Below are 22,007 nucleotides of genomic sequence, written 5' to 3'. Positions count from 1 at the left end.
AGATTCGGTTTGAGTACCAGGTTTAAATTTCTTTTAACTTTTAACAGGCACATGATAGATCTCTCCCACATAAATGTGGCACTGATAGTTGAGTGATGACTTCTGAGAGAAACCGTGACACTAACAGAAGCGTACTGTGGAGCTACATGAGGCACAGTGGCAAAACCATCGGGTTGTGAAACCTTTCAGCTTAGTCTTTAGTTGTTGACTACAGAAAGCAGCAAGATGTTCTCCAGAAGAGCGAAACTTGAAAGGATCTGCAAAGGTGGAATTTCTGTTAGGTTTGTTCACATTCTGTTGTAACCACATGGAACTACAGAGTCTTTTTCAAAACGCTTTCAATGCACGTAGACACTGTTCTTCAGGATCCTACTGTGTGACCACAGTGACTTGAGAGAGAACGTTTACATCGAAAGATTTAAAAACTTTCTCCATAGCAAAGAATATTTGATAATGGTTGCTCTTATCTTCAGTTTTGAATGAAAACTCACTTTTCTAAACAAAACACATTAGCTACATTGTATATCTGGGAGCATAGAAGGTATTCTTGCATAGATTTAAATGTGGTCTACTTCGCTGAACAGCAGTATGCTGAGAAGCTTTGGAGGTGACACTGGAAAATTGTAGTTCTGATCTTTGTAAATAAGTTAAATCCATCTTTGCATTTTTCTATTCCAACACAGACTTCCATCTTCTCCTTCCAACTCCACTTATTCCGTAAAACCCTGTGTAGGAATAACATTGCTGTGTTTTCCCTTGGGTTTTAAAAACAAGGATCTTTGCCCTTCAGTAGCATCGTGGGGTAGTGAACTCCAAGTTGTAACTAGGTTGTTTTAGATGATGCTGCCGGATACAAGGAAAAATAAATACTTGGTGGCTCACTTCAAAAATGTTACATAGGAAGAGTGGTGCATTCCTAATAGTTCTCTTGGGTTAGCGTTTAATGATTGCCTTATGCTTTATTTTGATTAGAGTTTTTTTCTTTGGGATTTATTTTGTGACTAATGTTGAACCATAAGAAACCCATAACTGAAAGGACTTGGTTTGATGTGGTGTTCCTGATAAAATACAGGACTGTAAGGACATTACGAGTCTGCTGGTGAACGTGGCAGTTCCCAAAATGATGTGCAAACATCAAGGAGCTTATATTTTATTCAAAGTAAAATCCGCATTATTTCCTTTTGGTTAAGAACCATCTAGATGGTGTTGCCAAAGGAACAATTTTTTCGATTACTTCTGAATAAACTTATTACAATGTCATCTTTATATTGGATTCCAGTTTTTGTGAACACTTCCTTAGTTTTAGACCATGAGCTTTTGGTTCATCCTTTATTTTAGAAATACTCTTAAGTACCGCACTTACTGCTTGAAGGTGGGGACTTACAGAAACCTTACAGGTTTGTTACCTGAGTGACTGCAGGAGAACACTATTGGTATGTAATGAAACAGCTGCAAATGGGGTCCAAAATAGGCATGTCAAATGCTGAAGGTGAACTAAGCAAGTTTATAGCACCATATAGTACCATATAGTACGATTTTTTTAAATTCTTTTGATTTTTTTTATAAAGATTTAATGGTAACTAAGTCACAAAGACCTAATTGGCTTTCTTACAGTTTTGGTCCAGATTTTCAATTAAGTAGAAGTTACTAAAAATAATGATTGAATAATAAAATACTGTCAAAAATCTAGGTAAAACTGCTCTTTGTTCATTGAAATAATAGAGTAACTTTGGAAACATTGTGCTGGGAAAGAAATTGATACTCTAAGCCCATTTACAACTTAGTGATGTGACTCTTTGGCATGGAAGTGAGTTTTGAGTTTTGCATCTGTCTCTGTAGTTCCCCTTTTGTGCTTAATAACATCCAGCACAATTACTACACATAAAGTCCTATTAGTGCTTCAGGTAGACCCAAACCCAGGACAGAAAACAAGCTGCAGGTAGGAAGTGCCCGATGGGAGCCAACCCTCAAGACTCACACGAGGTGATCTACCCCATGCTACTTAACTCCTCACACTGTGAGCACTAGGATCCCTACGCTGCCTCCTTAGGTCATGTAGGTTTTGGTTTTTAAGAACTAAATGCTTATCTTTAAAACAAGTCATTCAACAGTTATTCATCTCGCTGTTAGGGAGCAGCTTCTTGCAATGAGAAGGGTGGCAAGATGTCTCGGAGTAGAGTGATAATAGTGCATGTCTGGAAATCTGGGTTAGATGCAAATGCTAGACAGGCTAGCAGCTGAGTTCAGCAGTAGGAACATCTGCAGCTGATCAGCTGTCCTGTCAGAACCAAATGTTAATCGCGTTAGAGTTTCTTGAAGCCTAAGAATATGGGTTTGATTCAAAAGTCAAAGAAGTTTGTAGAAATGCTCCTGCTTTGGGTTTTGAATCTATCCCAAAGAGGCTGAGGTTCAGCCAGCTTCAGTTTAAAGAATTTTTATTCAGTTGGGGTTAAAAAAAAAGATAAAAAATTGATTTTTGAGGCAAATGTATGGCTTTGGATTAAAGGCCTGAGATCACCTCAGGTCTGTTGAGATGTTGGAGGCAACATAAGCAGTGCCTGTTTAATGACTATATGCACCCTCTTTAAAGGCAGTTGCAGTAGTATTACTTGTTTGTAGGCAGGGTACAGGCGGGTCAGTGGTGATCATTTTAGCTGCTTATTGCAGTACCTGAGTATCTTACTATATGTAATCATACTATATGTATGTGTGTCTATATGCATTTTATTATAAGCATACATACATACTCACACCCTGTGTTGTCGCCATCTCTCTCTAATTTCTTAAAAAACTCAGTAGCGAAAGTAGCAGTTAGGGGAGCCATTTGTTAAAATGTTCATGTTTTGTTAGTTCTCAAATCCTAACTGAAAAGTGGATCTCTTGGCAATGATCAGCTTGGGTGATACAGCTCTTTTAGATCCCTTTGCTGTCTCCTCCCACAAAAACCCAAAGGAAGTAGAGGTAAAGCTAGAAGGATGTGTTCTTGCCATGTTCTCTTTCAGCACATAGTTAAATCTGAGCATCTCAAGTTAACTTTCTTGGAAGATCTGTTGCAACCATTATCTTGTTCTTTCTTTATCATGTGTTCAAAATACAATGCAAAATGCTGGGGAAAAAAAAAGGCATTTAATGTAGTATGTAAATATTGACCTTTTAAAATTAAAATGTTACTCAAAGTGCTTACAGTCAACCACATCTTAGCTCTTTGTTAGGTTTTTCTGTGTTGTCTCATCAAAGTTTAATGGATACAGTTCCATAAATGTTGATGTGTTTTTGTGTATATCTTCAAATTTTTATAAAGATGCTAGTAAGTCAATACATATATCCTCATCTGTGTATTATTTGTTCACAGTTTTTATTAGCATAACTTTATAAAGATTTTAATAGGCACCTCCAGGAGGTGATAATATGAAACCAACTTTTTTTTTTTCCAAATTCTTTTGTTTTCTTCTTGTAGCACTGGAGAATTTATTTTATAACTAAACGTATTTTGCCTTGACTAAGAGATTGGATTGGCCATATGAGCTGTGGTGTTTTAGTAGAATGCTCTACCTTTTTTTTTATTATTAAAAAAATGAAAAACTTGTCCTTTAACTTTTGAGGGGAAATACAGTGCACTGTCAGACCAGGGCATGGGGTTTCTAGGGTTGTTCCGTTGTGCTGTGCAAGTGCAAATGAGGTCTGTCATGTAATATTGTTCTCAAAAGTTCGGGATATTTGGTTTTACACATATTTCAAGTTGGTCATGTAACACATTGGCTCACCAGAATATTGGTAACTAGTGTGGCACGTGCTGCGTGGTGGAACAGTGTGCAGTGCTTGGAAAGCTCGGTGTAGTTGGTGCTAAGCAGGAGGAGGACAGGTCCATAGCATCTCATAGCTGGAGGAGCAAATGTTCATCTCGGAGAAGGATAAAGAATAAATTTAGGCAGGGATATTGTTCATGGCCCACATACATCTCCAATGCAACTTTGGGGAAGAAGAGTATATACTGGCATCCCTCTGTAATGTATCGTCAGATACCTAATTTATTCCCCCATTTAAATCTTGAAGATTCACTTCAGATTTCCAAATTTCTGTTTAAAAAAAAGTCCTTCCAGCCATTTAAATGCCAGGCAGACTGAGCATTTAATGTTAGGTTTCCACTGCAAGGATATAGGTAATTTTTTTATAAAGCTGTGGGTTATTTCAGAAGAATCTTGAGGGTCTTCATTGTTTTTTTCTTAACTTTATCTGGCTGCTTGGAATAAGAAGAAAACCATTCACTTCATGCTGAATTTTTAATGCATTTTTTTAAACATAGTATCTTTTACCTGTTTAACTTGAAATTGTGCACTTTTCCCAGAAGCTGCTGTAGGCGCTTCCTCTGGGTACACACAGTAACTGTGTGTCTGTATGTGTGTGTGGGTGCGGTGCCTTACAGCTGGGGTGAGAGGGGTGGTGGGATGTGGGCATGGGCATTTCTTGCGGGTTTTTTTGCCTGTTTTTTGTCTAACTTGGGAGATATCCTGGATCTGTTCTCTGGTTTAGCATTGTGTTGTTCTTGTCCTTCGCATAGTGCTGTGGTTGTTATGTGAGTCGTGATAGTTGAAGGTTGAAATCTGGCTTCGCCTCTGCTGTCAAAAAGGCATTTTTTGTTCAGAGAGACAGGAACCCTTTTTTATTTTTTAAATTTTTTTTGTGTTCTCATTTTTTTTAGCAGCATGTTGGATGGGGAATTAAATGTGAAGGAAACAAATCCTGAACAGATTGCAGAAGGTCAGCTGTGTTACAAAGGTCATTTAGGGTAACATAGGGCTTTTGTTTCAGTGTTACCTTAAATCATACCTTAACCTCTAATTAATTCATAAACGTAATACTTGAAAGTATTTTATCTTTAATTAGTACCAAATCCTAAGGATTTTATGTAAGGTTTTTTTGTAACCTGTTTTTTAATCATGGAGACGACTTATAATCCACATGAGCACAGGGTCTTGTGTACGAAAACACTGATTCATATTGGATCCTTACGTATACCAACTTCTGGTATAATATGGTTGGGAAGGATCATTCTGTTTTTCATAACACTGCTTTTTGCAGGGTTGGGGTTTTTTTTATAGACAAAACACTTCCATTTTCTACTTCTTTGCTTATTTTGGTGGGAAGTATGGTCCTTATTGCACTAAAGAAAACCTCAGGGGGAAAGTTAATGTCACTGGGTCTTCTAGGTGCCTGTGTCGCTTTCTCTTTTCTTGGTTGGACGCACTGATTTTTCTAACTGGAAGTGGGCTTTATATATGCACTGTATTTCAACAGGTTACGCTGCTTTTATTTAATGTAATAGCACTTGGGTTAAATGATTCTTGCCATATAGTTTAAAACAGTATTACAGATTAAGAATATAAAAGAACCTGCGTTCATTTAAGTGTAGCTGTATTGCACTGTTGTGTGTAGTCACTTGGAAGATCACAATTTAAGACACTGCTGTGTTTAAACATAACATTTCATGTTTGCTCAGTGGTTCAGGATTTTCATTGTGTGCATCAAATAGTTTTTAATACATATTGTATTTTTTCCTAGTGTTTGTCATGCTGATTTTGGAACCTTACAGTTTTATTTCTGTTTACATAATAACAAAACCATTTTTTGCAGGATTTCTTTTTTAGATGGTGAAACTTCTTTCAGCGGTTTAACTTGTAATTAATACCCATTTCCACTTACAGCAGAGACAAGATGCTAACACTCGTTTATTCACAGCTCATCTTCTGTTGCATTGCATACAGCTTTTATTGATGCAAAATGCCCTTAGAATAAGTCAGCTTTCTTTTTTCCTGGGGTATCCTTTGCCTCTACCCTATGCTTTACCTCATTTCCGTCTTATTTGCCCCTGTTTTTCCATTCCCACAAGGATATTCATATCCTTGTTACATTCCTGCCCTTTTCACTCTCTGCTCATCTCTCCACGCTTTTTGCTATCGGAGTGCACTGCATTCAATCTTAAGCTCTATTTTCTGGTCTTATAGCTCTTTTGAGGATACCTGAAGCCTGGAAGCACATCCTACTGTAGTTTTCCTTTGCAGGCTTTGGACCATAAAGTTGAGGTTGCTTTTACAGGTATTGCGCCTTAGGAGATGCTGCCCATCCCAAAGCACTGGAGAAGCATCACTTAACAGTTTTGCTTTGCAGTTTTACCCATGCTGGAGAATTAAAACATTTTGTTTACATGCTCTAGCATTTGCAGCAAGCCAGGCGAAACAGGATTAACAACTCTTTTATCCTTTTCACTTTTTCAGGAGTTCTGTTCTTGAATTCAGTGATAGTAATAGCACTGTTTTTTCCATTGCCACGTACAAATATGAACACTGTCGACACGATTCTACCTCCTATTACTATTACTGAATGTGATCCTTCCTAACCTGTAAAGTCTTGAGTGCTGTATATATGTGGGTATTTTGAGAACCACTTCAAATGTATTGCTCTAATATGGATTACAGAGTTTGTTTATTAGCAATTCAGGATATAAATTCAACAGCCGACTGTATCATACTGACTCCACTGGGAGTTCATCTGCCTCATGTTTTCTACAGCATCATCTGCACACAGTGTTTACTACCGATTTCTTGAATGTAATACTGAACTATACCAAATCCCGCACTTCCATAAGAGACCTTTGTTGTACCTATTTAAGTGAATGTAAAAATGGAAACACAAGATCATCTCATGTACAGTTTTTTTACATGTAATTTTATGTTTGAAATGTCAACATGTAAATCTATTTATTGTACCTAAAATATGTCAATAAAACTTGATCTTTATCATATTTCCTCTGTTGGTGCTTGATATACAACTTGAGCTTGTCAGAATAAGCTTCACATACCATATTATTTTATGATTTTATTATGGTAGTATCTCTGGGCTCCTGCTTTTACATCAGCATCTCAGCACGGGGTTCTTTCAGAGCTGTGCGAAGGTGCCCCAGATGGAAAAAGCAAGTGACTGAGGATAGGTGATGGTGAAAGGGGCTTGGGCTTGTGTGGCCAGTTCCAAAGGTCTGGAGGTTAGCAAGGATGTCACAGGTAAAGAAGTGTAAAAGCTTTTCCACTTTTTTTCATCCATACTGACATATCTAGTAAAAGATTCCTACTTTCAAATATTGCCTATCTAATGATGTAAAGAGGAGCTTTCAGTATGGTCATCATCAACCGTAACCTGAACACAATTACATCACCAGAAATGGAGGCTATGTGTATCATGAAAAGAGATTGGGTTCGGCTGCCTTGCACTTTATATAGAGTTTCTTAATAGTTCGTTAAAATTATTTGCAAAGTTAAATGTACACCATCCCGCTATCACCCTGCTGTCACTGGAGATGGCCACCTGTGATCCCTCACGTACGTTTTCACTGATGCATTACTAGCAAGTCACATCATCATTGTTGAGGGTAGATCTCCAGAGAACATTGTTACCTGGGGGCAGACTAATGATACTCCAAGGTGGTTGTTCCTGCTTGTACCTCAATAGAGGACAGTTAGTGACAAGCAACACAGTGAGCTTAGAAAGCTGAAGCTAAAAATGCCTCTGATGCAGTGGTTTTTATAGTAAGTAATGTATAAATAGCCACCTTTGCTTACAAAGTTCCAGCTTAGTTTTTAACTTTTAATTTTGGTAAGAGGAACACACTGTAAATATCCATCCAATGCTGTAGCATCGCCTCTTACGTATCTCCTCTACAGAAAGCTCAAAGCAAAAGTAAACCTCACCAAAAACCTTCAGACTCCAGACCTGATGAGTTATATCTCCTTGCTTCTTTGTACCTTCTTACCCTGCCTCTGTCAATCTGCAGTCTTGGGACTTGGATTTGTGTTTTAGTGAAGTTAATGCACCACTGAGTATCAACTCATCAGCCCACTCTTGCAATAAACTGGACAGGTTAACCATTACACAGCACAGGGGAACAAGCTTTCTGAGAGCACTGGTTAGGATCAGGCATGAGTCCACGTGGTCTTTAGAAGTTAAAATGTCCTGCTGATGAACTTGTAATTTCATAAGATTTCAGGATTCATGCAGGGATGTGCTTTGAGAACTAGATGGCTGACAACTGCAGTGATGGAGGACATCCATGGCTTCAAAAACTAGTTGAAAGGATGGAAAGGGAGTGACAAAGGGAGGTACAAATAAACCTTTGAAATCAAATTCTGAGGTGCCTACTGGAGTGGTTCAAAAATTGGTCTTGATTGACCTTAATTAATTTGTAACAATCTGGGCAGGAGGAGTTGGAGTGTGCTCACCAAGCGTGTTGGGAGGCTCATGAGGGAGGGCTCAGATGAGGAGGAGGACCGGAGCATCTCAGAGGAATTGGATGAGCTAGAGAATTAGAGTAATAGAGGTGAGATTAAACTTAATCTTGCAAAGTGCAAGACCATGCACTCTGCTGTTAATAAATAAGGGGTTTTGCTGTAAGAGTCACTGGGAAAAGAGAAGGAGCTCTGAATTAATTGCAGATAGCTGATGTGGTGAACTATGAGAAAAGACAACTGGCTGCCTTTTTAGGATGGATGGGTCGGGCACTTCCAGAATTGAACATTAGCATGTATAGTATGAAGATTTAGTGCTGGATTTCAAAACAGCAACCAAACACCTCCCTGCCTACAGCTCTCCCCTTGTGAACATTTATTTTGGGAGCTTTTGAATGGTTCAGCTATCAAAGATTTTCTCTGGTTTTGCTCTACACATTCAGCCTTTCAAAGACCAGGGCTGGAGCTACAGAAAACATCCTTCGTTGGGTTCAGTGAGAACTGACGCATCACGCGGTGCCACTGCTCCTTGGTTTCAAATGTCAATTCTGGTAACTGCTGAATATGCATTAAACATTTTCACCCATCCATGCTGTTTTGAAAGGATCCCCAGGGAAGGTACATCTTCAACTGGTGAAAAAGATGCTGACTGAGAATATTGTTCTGTGGAGATGTGGTTGGCATTAGAGATGCATTGGCTAGGGCTTGGGAGCATTTCCATTTCTTCTGATTCTTGTCCTGTATTCCACTGGTTCTTAACTAATTACCTGCTTTTCATTACTGATGAGAGGGTTCTACTTCCATAAAGGATTTTAAGACAACAGAGAGAGGATGGAGTGAATAGCCCAGCGGCCTTTTCCAGTTCTGTTTTTTTTGCGTCACAAACAAATTGGGCTGTGTCTTCCAAAGCTTAGGTATCCCAGTACAGCATTACAGAAGGAAAGAGGGTTTGGAGGCTTCTTCCTTCATATATCCATGCTGTGAGTCAGGTACACAACACTCTGCTGCGTGCTTTCCATGGTCTCAGTTAACATGGATACCACTCTGCAGTGCATGCGAGCTGGGGAAATAGCTAGAAGCTTCAAAGGGAAAGGTAAAAAGCCACTGTGGCATTTGTTTTGGTAGGGGTCAGAAGATACTCAGTGGTTAAGATACCTGTCTGCTCTTACAGCTTGGGGTCTTCAAGCTGTTTTAATAAGACACACCACAGGGGGTTTGGGCACTTTCTCGAGTATGAAGTATCTATTTAGCAAAATGGTCCTGGGGCAGGTACTCGTAAGCATAGGATGTTAATATTTAAGCAATGTAGGATAATACTTAAGTTAATGGTGACTGGAATCAAGTCTTTTGCATGTAGGCAAAATCCTGTTCACTGGCATGGCCTAATTGTTAAAAAATTATCGTATCTTTCTGAAATCTAACATTTTAAGACAAGTTGATAGCAAGTCAAATTACAAACACTGAACACTCATCCAAATCCTTACTGCTTTGTGCTTAGACAGGGATTTAATAAAGCAGAAGGGCTGCTGTGCATTTGCTCCTGGATGAATTTAAGATTTCTGTGCAGATATTCAGTGGCTCTGATATCTGTCTATTCTTTGTTACTTCCTATTAATTGCTTTTTGCATTGTTATTAACCTTGTTATTGAAACTGGGGCCTTGCAAACAGTAGCTGGATGCAAAATCTGTGTCCCAGGGAACTAACTAGGATTTGGCTGGTGGAGTCCAGGGTACTGTTTGAGAACCTCCGCATTGTAAGTATGTCCTTTTCTGTTTCCAGCCTGAGTTTTATGTGACAAAACCAGTCCTGGAAGCCAAACCCCATTTAACTGAATGAGGAGATCACTTCTGTGTATGTTCTCCATCTCAAAGACTGCCACAAACTGGCCTTTTTGCAAAGTGTTACCTGCAGTTCCTACTGCTATAAACCTTTCAGACTGCTTAAAGGTGCTAGCTTATTGAAAAGGGCTTGGTTTTGTTCCGTAAGATCAGGAAAATTCATAGATCATATTGAAACAGGGAAGATGTGGCTGTTCCCAGGTCTTCCCTGTGTTACTGCCAATCAACCGTATCCAGAGGGAGGATGCACGTTGCCTTTAACGGGGGTGAGGAGCAGGAGGAATGTAATCATCCCTCATCAGTGAGACCCTCAATCACTGCACTTCAAACAGCTGGGGGTATGTAACCTCATCTTCATTAGAAAATTTCAGTACCTTTTCTCTTGGCCGCCTCCATTTTCTGCCCTTTTTTTCCCCCTCATAAATTTTTATGATTTTTTTTTTTTTTTTTTTTTTTTTTTTTTTTTTTAAGGAGAATTTATGGGCGAAATGGCAGAGACCGTGTGAAATGTGGAAGAGCTAAAAGGCTATCACGGTGCTAAATGAGGCTAAATGGTTCTCTACCACCAGCTGTTTGGAGTTCAGTGATTGAGTCTAACTGACAAGAAATAATTACCCCCTCTCAGAGAGGTGAAATGGGTCCTCACACTGTGAATGCTGCTGATGAAGGGGCTGTCCCAGGAGAAGGCTGGATCCTTTCTGACAGTTTCTATGCCTACATAGGCTGCTTAAACCCCTCCCGAGCATCTTGCACTAAGGTTTTTCCTGAATAGGGTGATGTCCTTTGGTGACTTGCACATCTCTCCTCTCTTTCTGGTCCCAGGGGGGTTCAAAACCTTGACACAGCATCTTTTTGCAGGGATGAGCCCAGAGCCAAAGTATTCCGTGCATTATTGATTAAAACTGGCCCATGTCTCTCAGTCCTTTCTATTTCAGAGCAAGAGCCCTTGTGTTTCTTATTGCAAAGTTGTGCATTAGGATCTTAAAACACCTTTTTTTATTTCTTCTTTTCTAGTTACAGAGAACAAATATGATGAGTGCATTTGTTTGCAGGCTGGAAAGGGTGAATACCGTGACTTAGATCAGGGAAGGAAAGGACTTACAGTGCTCCAGTGTGAAACCTGCAAACTCACAGATCACACTGAATCCAAATCCTGAGTTTTTTTAAACACGTACCAAACCCTAACCATTTTGAGCATCCAAGAAACATGAAATGAGAACAAAAGTAAGCATAACGGTTGTGGCTTGAATGCCACAATGTTCCTCTGGCTTTATTAGCTATGTTACTACATTGATGAGGATGCAGACACTTTGGATACATCAAAAGATATTACTAACTTAATTATTACTGCATAAGAGCCTGTCTGGGGTTGTGCTGTGTACTGCCTGGGCAAAACCGGGTACCAACTCAGGTCAGCCCAGGAGGGTGGGAGGATACTCTGGCCGCAGCCTGTCAGTGCTCTGTCATCATCATTTACCTAGTTTCTTCAGAGGATGACGATGTGTTCACCAGATGGCTGCCATGAGCCACCATGGTGCAAACAGGGCTTGGGGGAACCTCAGCAGTGAAGGAAGAGACAGAGCGAACAACAGCTGCCAGCTCTCTAGAAGGTATTGGAAAGGTGAATTTTGGCCCAGGATGCAAGGACTTACACTGGGCATGATGGTACAAAGGCTTTTCTTCTTCCTCGGCCTCATAAAGTTAAATGATTAAGTCTGGTATATGTCCTTCAGCCACACCTTTGCCCATCCCCAGGCCAGCAATCCATGATGCAATTACCACAGGCATGAGGAGGAATTCTTCCCCCAGGACAGCACCCCCCAGTCCCCTCTCAAATCCTCTGTCCTGTTCATGCTGCCCACATGTGATGGGTTGGGAAGAGTCCTGGCCCACCTGTGAAGGGGTCCCTCCACCCTAAGAAGAGCCTGAGCCCATCTTTAATCCATTTTATTGATTAAAGATCCATTTTATGTGCTTATCTTCTCCTTCCTCCTCCTGTCTCTACAATAAGATTCCATGATAGAGGGACCCCCATGGAGCAATGGGATGGGCAGAAGCGATGCCATGCCACTGGGGATGAGTGATGTTGAACATGGTGTTGGTCATGCCAGAGTTTTTCCTGCTTATGCCAAGCCCAGAGGAGCCAGGATAGAGGTCTGGGCAAGGGCTGGTGTGAAGAGAGGCATGCAATGGGTGGATGGGCTGCCCAGCCGGGAGCTGCCGAGCTACGCAGGGGCTGGAGCTGGCAGAAGGCAGGGAAGCAAGTCCTCATTTCCCACAGGGATATGGTCCTTGTGCCATTATTAGAAAAGTCCTGAGGAAACGCAAAGAATCCCAAAGAACTCCTTGTTGCCATTTTAGACCAGCATTGTTTATGCCAAATGCCCCAGAATATTCTCAGAGAACCAGTTTTAGCATGTGATTTTGGAAAGGGAGTTAAAAACCTTAGGTCAGACTGAGCCAGAGATGTAACCAGGCTCAAAACCCAGTTACAGGAACTAATTACAAGGGGCTTGGGTGGTTTGTTTGGTTTTTATTTTCTTTTTTCCCTGGCATCCCCAGCAAAGTCTTTAGACAGAAACATAATGAACAGGCAAGGAAGCAACCAGCTCTGACAACACAGCCTGCTGCAGTGTGGGGTGGCAGGGAGAATGCTCCTTGCAGGACACATCTCCATAGCATGGGTTGCCCATGAGCCAGCCATGTTCATACTCCATGCCAGGAGCTGGGCAGCTGCAACCTGTGACCAAACAGAACACACAGGGAAGATGGGCACTCAGCTCCTGGCGCAGGAGGTGCAGCAGGCTGGCACCTGGTGACCTGTCAGGAGGGGTGGTCAGATGGAGGTGCCCATCCAAAGTAACCCTGGAAGAAAACATTCAATTTGCCGAAAACATTCAATTTGCCAAAAACATAAGTGAGTAAAAAGTTGAGTGTTGCACCAGGGCATGTGAGCCCAGGTACCCTATGCATGACACCTCGTGGTGGCAGAGGAGTTCAAATCCCCTAGCACGAGGGCATTCAGACTTAGTCTCACTCCCTGTGCTGTCCTCGCTGCCTACCACTGTGGCCTGCAGCCCATTGCAGGTGTTTAGCCCTCTCAGTCACCATCATTGCTCCAGCTGAAGGAGGCCATGGCATGATTTGTACGTTCTCAGTCCTTTGACTGGGCTTTAGCATCACGGGAGAAGGTTCCCCAAGCTGTACTACCATCCTTGCTGATGGAAGCAAGGAGTTTTATTGGAGCACTCAATGGAAACTGTCCAGCTCACAGCCCTCCTCCAGGTAGGAAACCAAAGTATCATAGAATCGTTCAGGTTGGAAAAGACTTTTATGGTCATCAAGCCCAACCATTAACCTAGCACTGCCAAGTCCACCACTAAACCATGTCCCTGGGTGCCACATACACACATCTTGCAAATACTTTCCCCCGCTTCCCTGGGCAGCCTGTTCCAATGCTTGACAACCCTTCAGTTGCCACTTTTCTTAATATCCAGTCTAAAGCTTCCCTGGTGCAGCTTGGGGCCATTTCCTCTTGTCCTACTGCTTGTTGCTTTGGAGAACAGACCGAACCCCACCTTGCTCCATCCTCATTTCAAGTAGTTGTAGAGAGAGATAAGGTCTCCCCTGAGCCTCCTTCTCTGCAGACTTACAGAGGAGGTTGGGTAGAAAACAATAGTTTAACTCAATTTTGTTGCTCAGTTACAGTATTCGAGGGCTGCGGGAGCCTGGCTGATGTGCAGCAGAGGGGAAGGTTAATGCAGGGAGAGGTGGGAGGAATAAGAAGTGACTGCTGCCAGTGAAACCCCTTTACCTGCTGGGAATGGCAGGGAAAGCCATGACATGCCACAAACTGAACCCACCAAGGCTATTTCTGCCCCATATTTGGCAGGGCTCAAAATCTCCAGGCTCTGCTGTTGTGGGATGCTGTTTTCAGGATCTGAGCCAGTGGGTGGTGCTGGGAGGCTGGCCACGGTGACAGAGCATCCCTCAGCTGCCGCATCCAGGGCAGGGGACCAAAGTCCTGAGTGTCAGCCTAACCTGGAAAAAGCGATTTGGATGGTGGTGGCAGAGTAAAGCCTGCAGTGCAGTCTCCATCCTGCTGGCTGCCTTCTAAATGAGCTTCATTATGCACATAATTAAAGGAAGAGATTTGAATGCTATCTAGCAGTTTTTTAGGGGCATTAATTTCAAGACCAAGGGCACCTGGAGATTAAATGAATTAACTCACAACCAAATCAGGTTAATTGTAATTTTCTTTACCTGGAGTTGAAAAGGGGAAGGTTTTGATTCAATAATACCTGTGTATATATTAAAGGAAACCAGGTTCTTGAACAGAAGGAAACTCACTGTGAGAAATAGTGAACTGGGAACCGGGGTGGACGTGAGCAGTGTTGAGCAGCACGGGCTTCAGTCCTGGGGGGTCAGACCTGGCACCCCAGGGAAGCAATGAGGCCGTGCTCAGACGCTCACATTCCTGATGAAGGAAGGACCCCAGCCACTCCTCTGCCTTCCCCATTTCCTCTGGCTGCCTTTAAATGGATGTCTGTTGTGCAATTGAACGGGAAGCTCCCAGTTCCTCTCAGGCAGGGGTCGGAGCACCCATTAACACAGGGCTCAGACTCACTGCCAGTCCTTGGAAGGATGTAGAATGGGGGAAAAGCTAACAGGGAGCCTGGCTCTCTGTGCTCAGATACAGAGCTTGTGTTCGCCCTGGAAGCACGCTGCCCTCTGATCAAAGCACTCATACAGCAAATCTAACAGAAAATGATGTGCCAGCATGACATGCAAATTCATCTTCTGTAATTACGGATTTGCACTCTCAGCTCTCCCCATCAGCTGTTCGGAGCATTGCCCGGGCTCGGTGGGTCCTGCAACAGGCTGTGGCATGGACAGGCAAGGTTGCTGCTGAGAGCTTGGGGCTAGGGGCAGATATTTTTGCTTTAATTTGTCCACGCAAAGATCCCTTCATTGCACTGGGGAGAAACTGGGCTCCCCTTTCTCTATGCAGGAACAATCTGAAATTGGACCCTCCATCTGGTGCTGCCCTGTGCATCCTTCTGTGGTGGGGTGATGCTCCTCAACAGGAGCACAGCTGGCCTGTGCTCACACCATCCACACCACACAGGTCATCACTTCCCAACCCATCACTTCCCTCGTCACACTAGCCCTTTCACTGCAGCCACCAAGAATAACCGCAGCCATAAGCAAGCCTTTCTGAGCATCCAGGGCTGTGGCTCTGTATAACTGTCCTGTGGCTGGCTGGAGCTCTCTCCTGCCCAACCTCTGGGCTTGACATGCCTGTTTTACTGGTGCTTGAATCGGAATGGGTATCTTCAGTGTGACCAGTGCATCTATCCATCTCCTAGCTGTTGCTCCTACACCTACAGGTTAGGCTTGTCGGCCCTGAAAATCTGTTCTGACATGTAAGTGCAAGCAAAACACTGCTTTAAATAGCAAACAATTAGCTATAGAGATATCTGTGAAACCTGATGAGATTCCTGTAGAGATGGGAGGTACTGCTGATTGCCTATTTTTCCGTGACTGGTGTGGCTGGCCAGCGTTAATGTGCATGAAGAATGGACAACTTTTCACCCGTCTCTAAGCCTTCATCTTTCACAGTTCATAACCCCCTCAGTTTCTTCCAACATCCTTGTCATCATCAGACTCTTTTAATCCTAAGCAAAAACTTCATCTTCAAACCCATATGTGCTGCTTCCCAAAGCTTTTCCCCTAACTCTGGTGGAAATACCTCTCCTGATACCTCTTAGCATCATATTAGCTTTTTACATGGGCATGCTACATTCATTAAGATTACCTGGAGGTGGCTAATGCCTGTAGGACTTAATTCTCTTCTCTTACCACCAGTTTCTAATAGAAATCACTGGGTTTACTCCTTATGTACATAAGGAGCACTTTTGATTACTCATTTTCACATAATTTCTCTTATGCAGTCAAGGTCATCTCATGCTTCCTGACCAGCATTTTGGTCACCTTTATTGACCATGGCAGCTCTTGTCCTGTGACCTGTCACAGCATACTCCTAAATTTGTGTCAGGGGTGTTAGAATAGAGGAGGGAAATGATCCATGCCTGAGGAAATCCATTTGTGTCCTCCTTCCATTTTAACAGTGAGCCTTCCTCAGCCTTTCGTTGCCAAGCCTTCAGCTCGTATGCTTGTTTCTGTCTTCTCAGGCTTAGTTAGCATATACTAATGTAGCATCATTGCAAATTCTTCTTAGATCAATTGTTCTGTCTAAAAATAAGATTGCTGACTTTATCAAAGCATCATTCTACATTAACTGACCCAATCAATCCAGTACTATATATCCCATTTTCCCTTTGGCTCTCTATCTTTGATCCTTCTTTCATCTAAAACCTTTCCTGTTTTCTTGTGCAATACTGGGAACAAGAAGTTTGCTCTGTGCTTGTTCAGGCCCCTTGCTCTGCACCACAAATCAGAGTTTCTGCCCCTGCAGTTGTCCATTCACCTGCCAACACAGCCAATTTGATGGATGTGTTTAACATCATCCTTCCTGGATCACATGTTGGTTCCCTCCTGTTCTTGGATGGAGAGTAGCAAGGCTTGTTTTAAGGACATAAAGGAACAAGTTTAATTTCCATGATAGTTCCAGTCATTTTTCCATACATACCCTTGTTAGCATGAACCATTTCTCTGTTCCTTCCATGTTCAAGATCAGCATCCTTCTGCAAACCATGGTGCGGTACTTTTTAAGCCAGATATCTTTGACTTCCTCCTTCTCTGCAGGGTGAACGAAGTTATCCTTGCTCAGCTTCATCTTTATCTGGATGTTTCAGAAACTTTAACCTTTTCCTAAGCAAAGCTGAGCTACAAAACCTGCATTTTGGCAATTTTCCTTGTCAACCTTCAAAAAGATTGGTTTCTCTGATGCTCAGTGGCTTGCCAGCTTGTCTCCAGGAGTGCAAGCTGCCTGCAGTTGTGTTAGTGCCTGATTCTACCTTGTGCAATAGTGCCAAAAGAGGACTAGAAATGCATTTTCAACTTTATTGGTATCACAAATTTGGATAAAGCACAGACACAGCCCAGGAAGATGCAGGCAGAATAGGCATTAGTTTCAATACCTCCAGAGGGCTTCACGCTGCATTTGGGCAGTCAGTGAGGACATTGCTATTTCAATAAACACAAGGTTTTATTGCCAAAATTTTTATGGTTTTTTTGTTTGTATTTGGCTCCAAATTGTGTTTGGCAGCTCCCACCAGAGCCAGGGAGACTTGTACTGTGCTGTTACCATTCTGTGACTCCCTCCCCTCTGGTACAAGGGAAGTCAGGGAGGTTGGCTCCATTTTGAAACCCGTGCTAGGAGATGCTGGGGAGATGGGAGCAGAAGGGACCTCCCCAGCCCTAGTGTTAACCCTTCCACTCCCTCTCCCCCTCCTCCAGCATTCTTGGGTGCCAGAGCAGGAAAACCAAAACTCCATAGACATATAGTTGTGAAGGGTCTGCAGGAGTGTATTAGGCACCCCTTATTTCTCCAGGCTGTTTAAGTAGTCTCTGTTTCTGCACCCCACCATTGCTTTCACTCCCAATAAATCCAATGAGACATTTCCTAAGGAACAGGTTGTCAAAGCCACTTTCCTTAGGGAAATTTTCCTTTGGACATCAGAGGACCATGTATAAAATATGCAACACCATCACGTTTTACCTCCTTCAGATAAGTTCCCATGCATGACCAGGGAGATCTGCTCTTTCGAAGACAGTCGAGCTGGGTGGGCTGGCTGGTTTATACTTCTCTGTAGCTTCTAGCATTGAGTTGTTTAGATGTCCCACTGTGCTACTTTTGACTCGTCTCCTGAAGCCAATTTAAGCTGTGCAAACATTACCATGACATAAATACAAGGTCATTTTAAACTCAAGTTTTATTTTAATTTCCTTTTGTTATTATCATTTTTATCTTGGCCTCCAGGTCTCCATGATTGCAGGTTCAGCTTTGTAACATCTCTGCTGCAAATGATGACAGCTGGAAGCTAACTTGAAAAAAACCCAACATGACCTGAAATTTGCGTGCAATCACATGGCTCACAGAGTCAGATATTTGAAAATGCCTCTAAGTATTAAGATATTCAAAACAAACAAAAAAGAGGTTTAGTAAAATTACTCTAAAAAGTCCAACTATTATGCACTGTTGTTGTCTGAGAAGTTCTGTCATCAAGCTGATAGTTCAGCAGCTTTAGACAGATGAGATTTCTAAAGGGGATTTCTAATTCATATTTGGTTTTAATTTGGGGTTTGGATCACAGCAGCAGCAACAATTTGTTTTGTTGTGTATTTATGGCTGCACATGTTTAAAATAGTAAATCTGCACTGACCTATTAGACCACAAAAGTGAAACCAGCTTCTGTATTCCCATTCCTTAGCTGGAAAAATAAACCCACAGCATGCATGTATAAAATAAATTATGTTTTTACAACTTTCAGGTTTGGGACTGAAAGGCTGTGCAAGTATTTCAGATTATCGCAGCCCTGGCTTTAAAAATAAGGAAATGGTTCTTTACGAGAAAGTGACTATTTCAAGACAAAATGCATTCTTGCGGCTGCTGCCTTTCAATAAAATTATATCAATTTATGCAAAATGAAAATAAAATTTATAAGGCACTTAACAAAATGTGCAAGTTTTTTTTGTGAAAGAAGTGCAGCAAAGTACAGAAAGAAGCTGGTTTTGTTTAACACCAACAAAGAGGTCCAGGTCTAGAAGATAATTCAGTTAGCACCAGATTATCCTGTGCTGAGCACCCTGCTTTTTTTTTGCCTACCTGTTCTTATTGGCTTTGCTTCTCACAACATATAAACATGTTTTCCTTCAGTCCCTAAGCTTTAAAAGCACACACAGATCGAGTCATATTTCATTTAACACAAAAACATGGACAAGACCTCTCACTTGGCTGCTCTAGTCATGGCTCTCAAGAAGGCTTACCCGGGCAGGGCAGAGAGACTGTGTTTTTCTGGTAGCTGGATTCATTATTTGATGACAAATCCATCTTCTCTGGCTAATTTCTAAGCCCTGGACAAACATGTGCTTAATTTTACTCATTCAAGTTTCTTCATGCACGAGGGTGGAGGAGGCTGAATTCACAAGATACTCCTGAGCAATGACAAGTGAAATCATAGGCTGACAATAACAGCCCAGCATCCAGGCCTGATCTGAGCATTTTGGGTGTAGAGAGCAGCAGTTATGAGGAATACAGCCCAGTTTTACCCATGAATCCCTCAGAGAGGCAGGACGGTCCCCCAGAATCCCTTCACAGGGCTGGTGAGGCAGGTAGGGGGTCAGGGCAAGCCAGCAAGTCAAATGGCACGCGTTGCAAAACTTCTCATTTCCATGAGAAATCGTTCTGAAACGTATCTTAGGAATGTCCTGAATAATACTCACTGGTGGGAGTGGAAGGTGCTGACAAATCCAGGCAAAAAAAGAGGAGCTTTATTGCAAGTGGGTGATGAAAGTAGAACTGACCACAACAAGGGAGCATGTTTCATTACAGCGACTGCGGCAGAGCCTCCTTGAAAATTACAGGGAATGCTCAAGCAGCCCTGGAAAGGATTCAAACAGCAATTTGCTCCCAGCATGACCATCGTGGAAAGCTGGCAATAGGGAAAGAGAGCAAGAGGGAAGCAATGTTCTCGTCCTTCTTCCCGCAGATGCCAAACCTTGTGGTCCTTTATGGATGTGGAAAGAATGGAGCTTTTATGGAGCTGGAAAGAATCAGAGATCAAATATGAACTTCCCCAAAACACGTAGAAACTAAAGCAGTTGGGTGATTTTCTCTTGGCAGGAACAGTGTCCTGGTTTTCATCCAGTTCTGGTTCAGAGATTGACACATTTGATCTATGGAAGGTATTAAAAGTAAAAAATTAATATCTGCACTGTAAGCCTCAGCAGAGCTCAGCATCTCCTTCGTGCCCATCCGTGTTTCCTATACCAAAGGAATCAATGAATTTTGCTGCCTTCCCCAACCCTGAAATATCCCTGGGGAATATTAGACCAGAACACACAACTGTCTCGCTGCTGACTGAGCTTCCCCTGTATTGCCTTTGAACGATTGCATCCCATTTCTAACCCCCTTTTCTATTGATTTTCATGGTAAACCAATATAATTTGGCTGATTCATATATTTAGTTTCCCCCACCGCTGATGAATCCTCTTTCTATGCTCTTTTTTTTTTTTTTAATACTTGATATTTTGGGAAGGGAAAAATGACCTTGTAGAGGTGAAACTCTCTTTCCTGATGTCCAGTCTGGTTGAACCTGGAGATGGGTATGGCTTAGCCCTGCAGGAACACTCCATGCTCAATGCACAACTGGTAATAATTCTGTGATCAGCCTGTGACTGTTCCAAAAAGTAGGAACAAACGAGTTATATCACAAATCTAGCGCACTTCCTATCCTGCCTATTCCCAAAGAATAGCACGTCAGCAGCGCCAGAAGACACATGGATGATAAGTTACTAATAACTTCATTGTGTTGCTCATTTTTAATGGGCTTAATAAAAACAATCTTCTTTTAACAGTGTGCGACTTGCATGAAAAGAGACGGTAGAGTTGGGAAAAATATTTCATACTTGGATTGTAGGGATGGTCACTGTAACAGTCATTAATTGCTATAATTTAGCTTTAATCAGGTATCGATTGCATTTATACCAGATGAGAGAGCAGCGTTACCACAGCACCACTCACGCTCTGCGCTGGCGGCCGCCGAGCTGCACGATTAACGGGGAATCACTAGAGGTCACTTTGATTCCACCTAAAGGAACGACTCCTGAAAGGTCTGGCGGTTTGTTTCTGCTCCTTTTTCTCAGGGACACATCTTGTAAGGAACAGCTCTCTTTGCACATGTGTGTAAATAATACTTGTTTGTAGAAGCTCCTTGTGCTGAATTTCATTCTGGTCTAAAGAGTGAAGCTTTAAAGAAGTTTATAAAGCTGTGCCTATGCTCATCAAGAGGAAACTTGGCCCTGAGTTTCATTTTTAATATGTAACAGCTTCCACTGGGTTCGATAGTCATGATAACATATGTCATTATTTAGCTCTCAATAAACAGTTCTGTCCTGTCAGGATCCTCATAAATAGGAAAAGAATAGCTCTGATGTATAAATCTGCAAGAAGATACTCAATTTTTGCTGCTTATACCCAAAGGTGAAATAGTATTTAAATGTATCTCATTCTCAGCTTCAGTTGATAACCAAAATGCAGACATTTCCTTGATCAGACAAAAAACACCCTAAACCTGAACACCTTGTGATCAGGCAAAATGTTTTCTTGCTGCAAAGAGCAACTCCATGGGAAGCCCAAACTTTACTTCTTTTATATTTGTAAAAGACAATTTGCCTCCTTGGGAGCCTATAGCATTAAATCCAACTTTTTTTTCATTTTGGACTTCTGGGCTCACTTGGGCCCTGTCCTGCAGGCTCCTCTTGTTGTGGGGTAGAAGCTACAGAGCCCCCGATGAGGAACCCACGCCACAGCATCCTCCAAAATAACATCGCTGCCACCCAACCGCCAATCACTCAGTCCTTGATTAGGCATGGGCTGCACAGAGAAAATCCACCTGCCCTAATCACCAGCAGCAGCCTGGCCATCATGAAGTGCAGTTGTTTTATTCCTGTTTTGGGAAAAGCAAAATCCCCTTGCACCTCCAGGATCTTTCTCCAGCGAGGTGGAAATCCCCTGGTGGTGCTTAGGTCCTTACTGCGCATACATCAGCTTTTGCTGCAGACTGCTACAGCATCTGCCAGGGACCACTGGTGAAGTCTCACAAAGCTCCACCTTTCCTTCTGCACCCATTATTATTCAACACCTTCTGGAAGGCACCAGTGGACCTCATGGAGCAGCACGAAGCCATGCACTGGTGGGTACCAGCTGCA

At 42.3% G+C, this 22,007-nt stretch overlaps 1 protein-coding gene across 7 annotated transcripts in view; it reads left to right on the top strand.

Moving 5' to 3' along the window:
- The window catches only part of RBM33 (RNA binding motif protein 33), a 103,907-nt gene extending 97,763 nt beyond the window's left edge, over window positions 1-6,144 (top strand). For all 7 annotated transcript variants that reach the window (XM_080639330.1, XM_080639336.1, XM_080639333.1 and 4 more), the window contains one exon: window positions 48-6,144. In XM_080639330.1, the coding sequence (XP_080495456.1) occupies window positions 48-96 (49 nt within the window). In that variant the 3' untranslated portion in view covers window positions 97-6,144. The remainder of the gene's footprint in view (window positions 1-47) is intronic.
- Window positions 6,145-22,007: the final 15,863 nt, after the last annotated feature.

This window comes from Psittacula echo (assembly GCF_963264785.1).
Source record: "Psittacula echo genome assembly, chromosome: 2".
Taxonomy (NCBI): domain Eukaryota; kingdom Metazoa; phylum Chordata; class Aves; order Psittaciformes; family Psittacidae; genus Psittacula; species Psittacula echo.
Note: the sequence above shows the minus strand (reverse complement) of the source record. Positions and strands in the feature narration are given on the sequence as shown.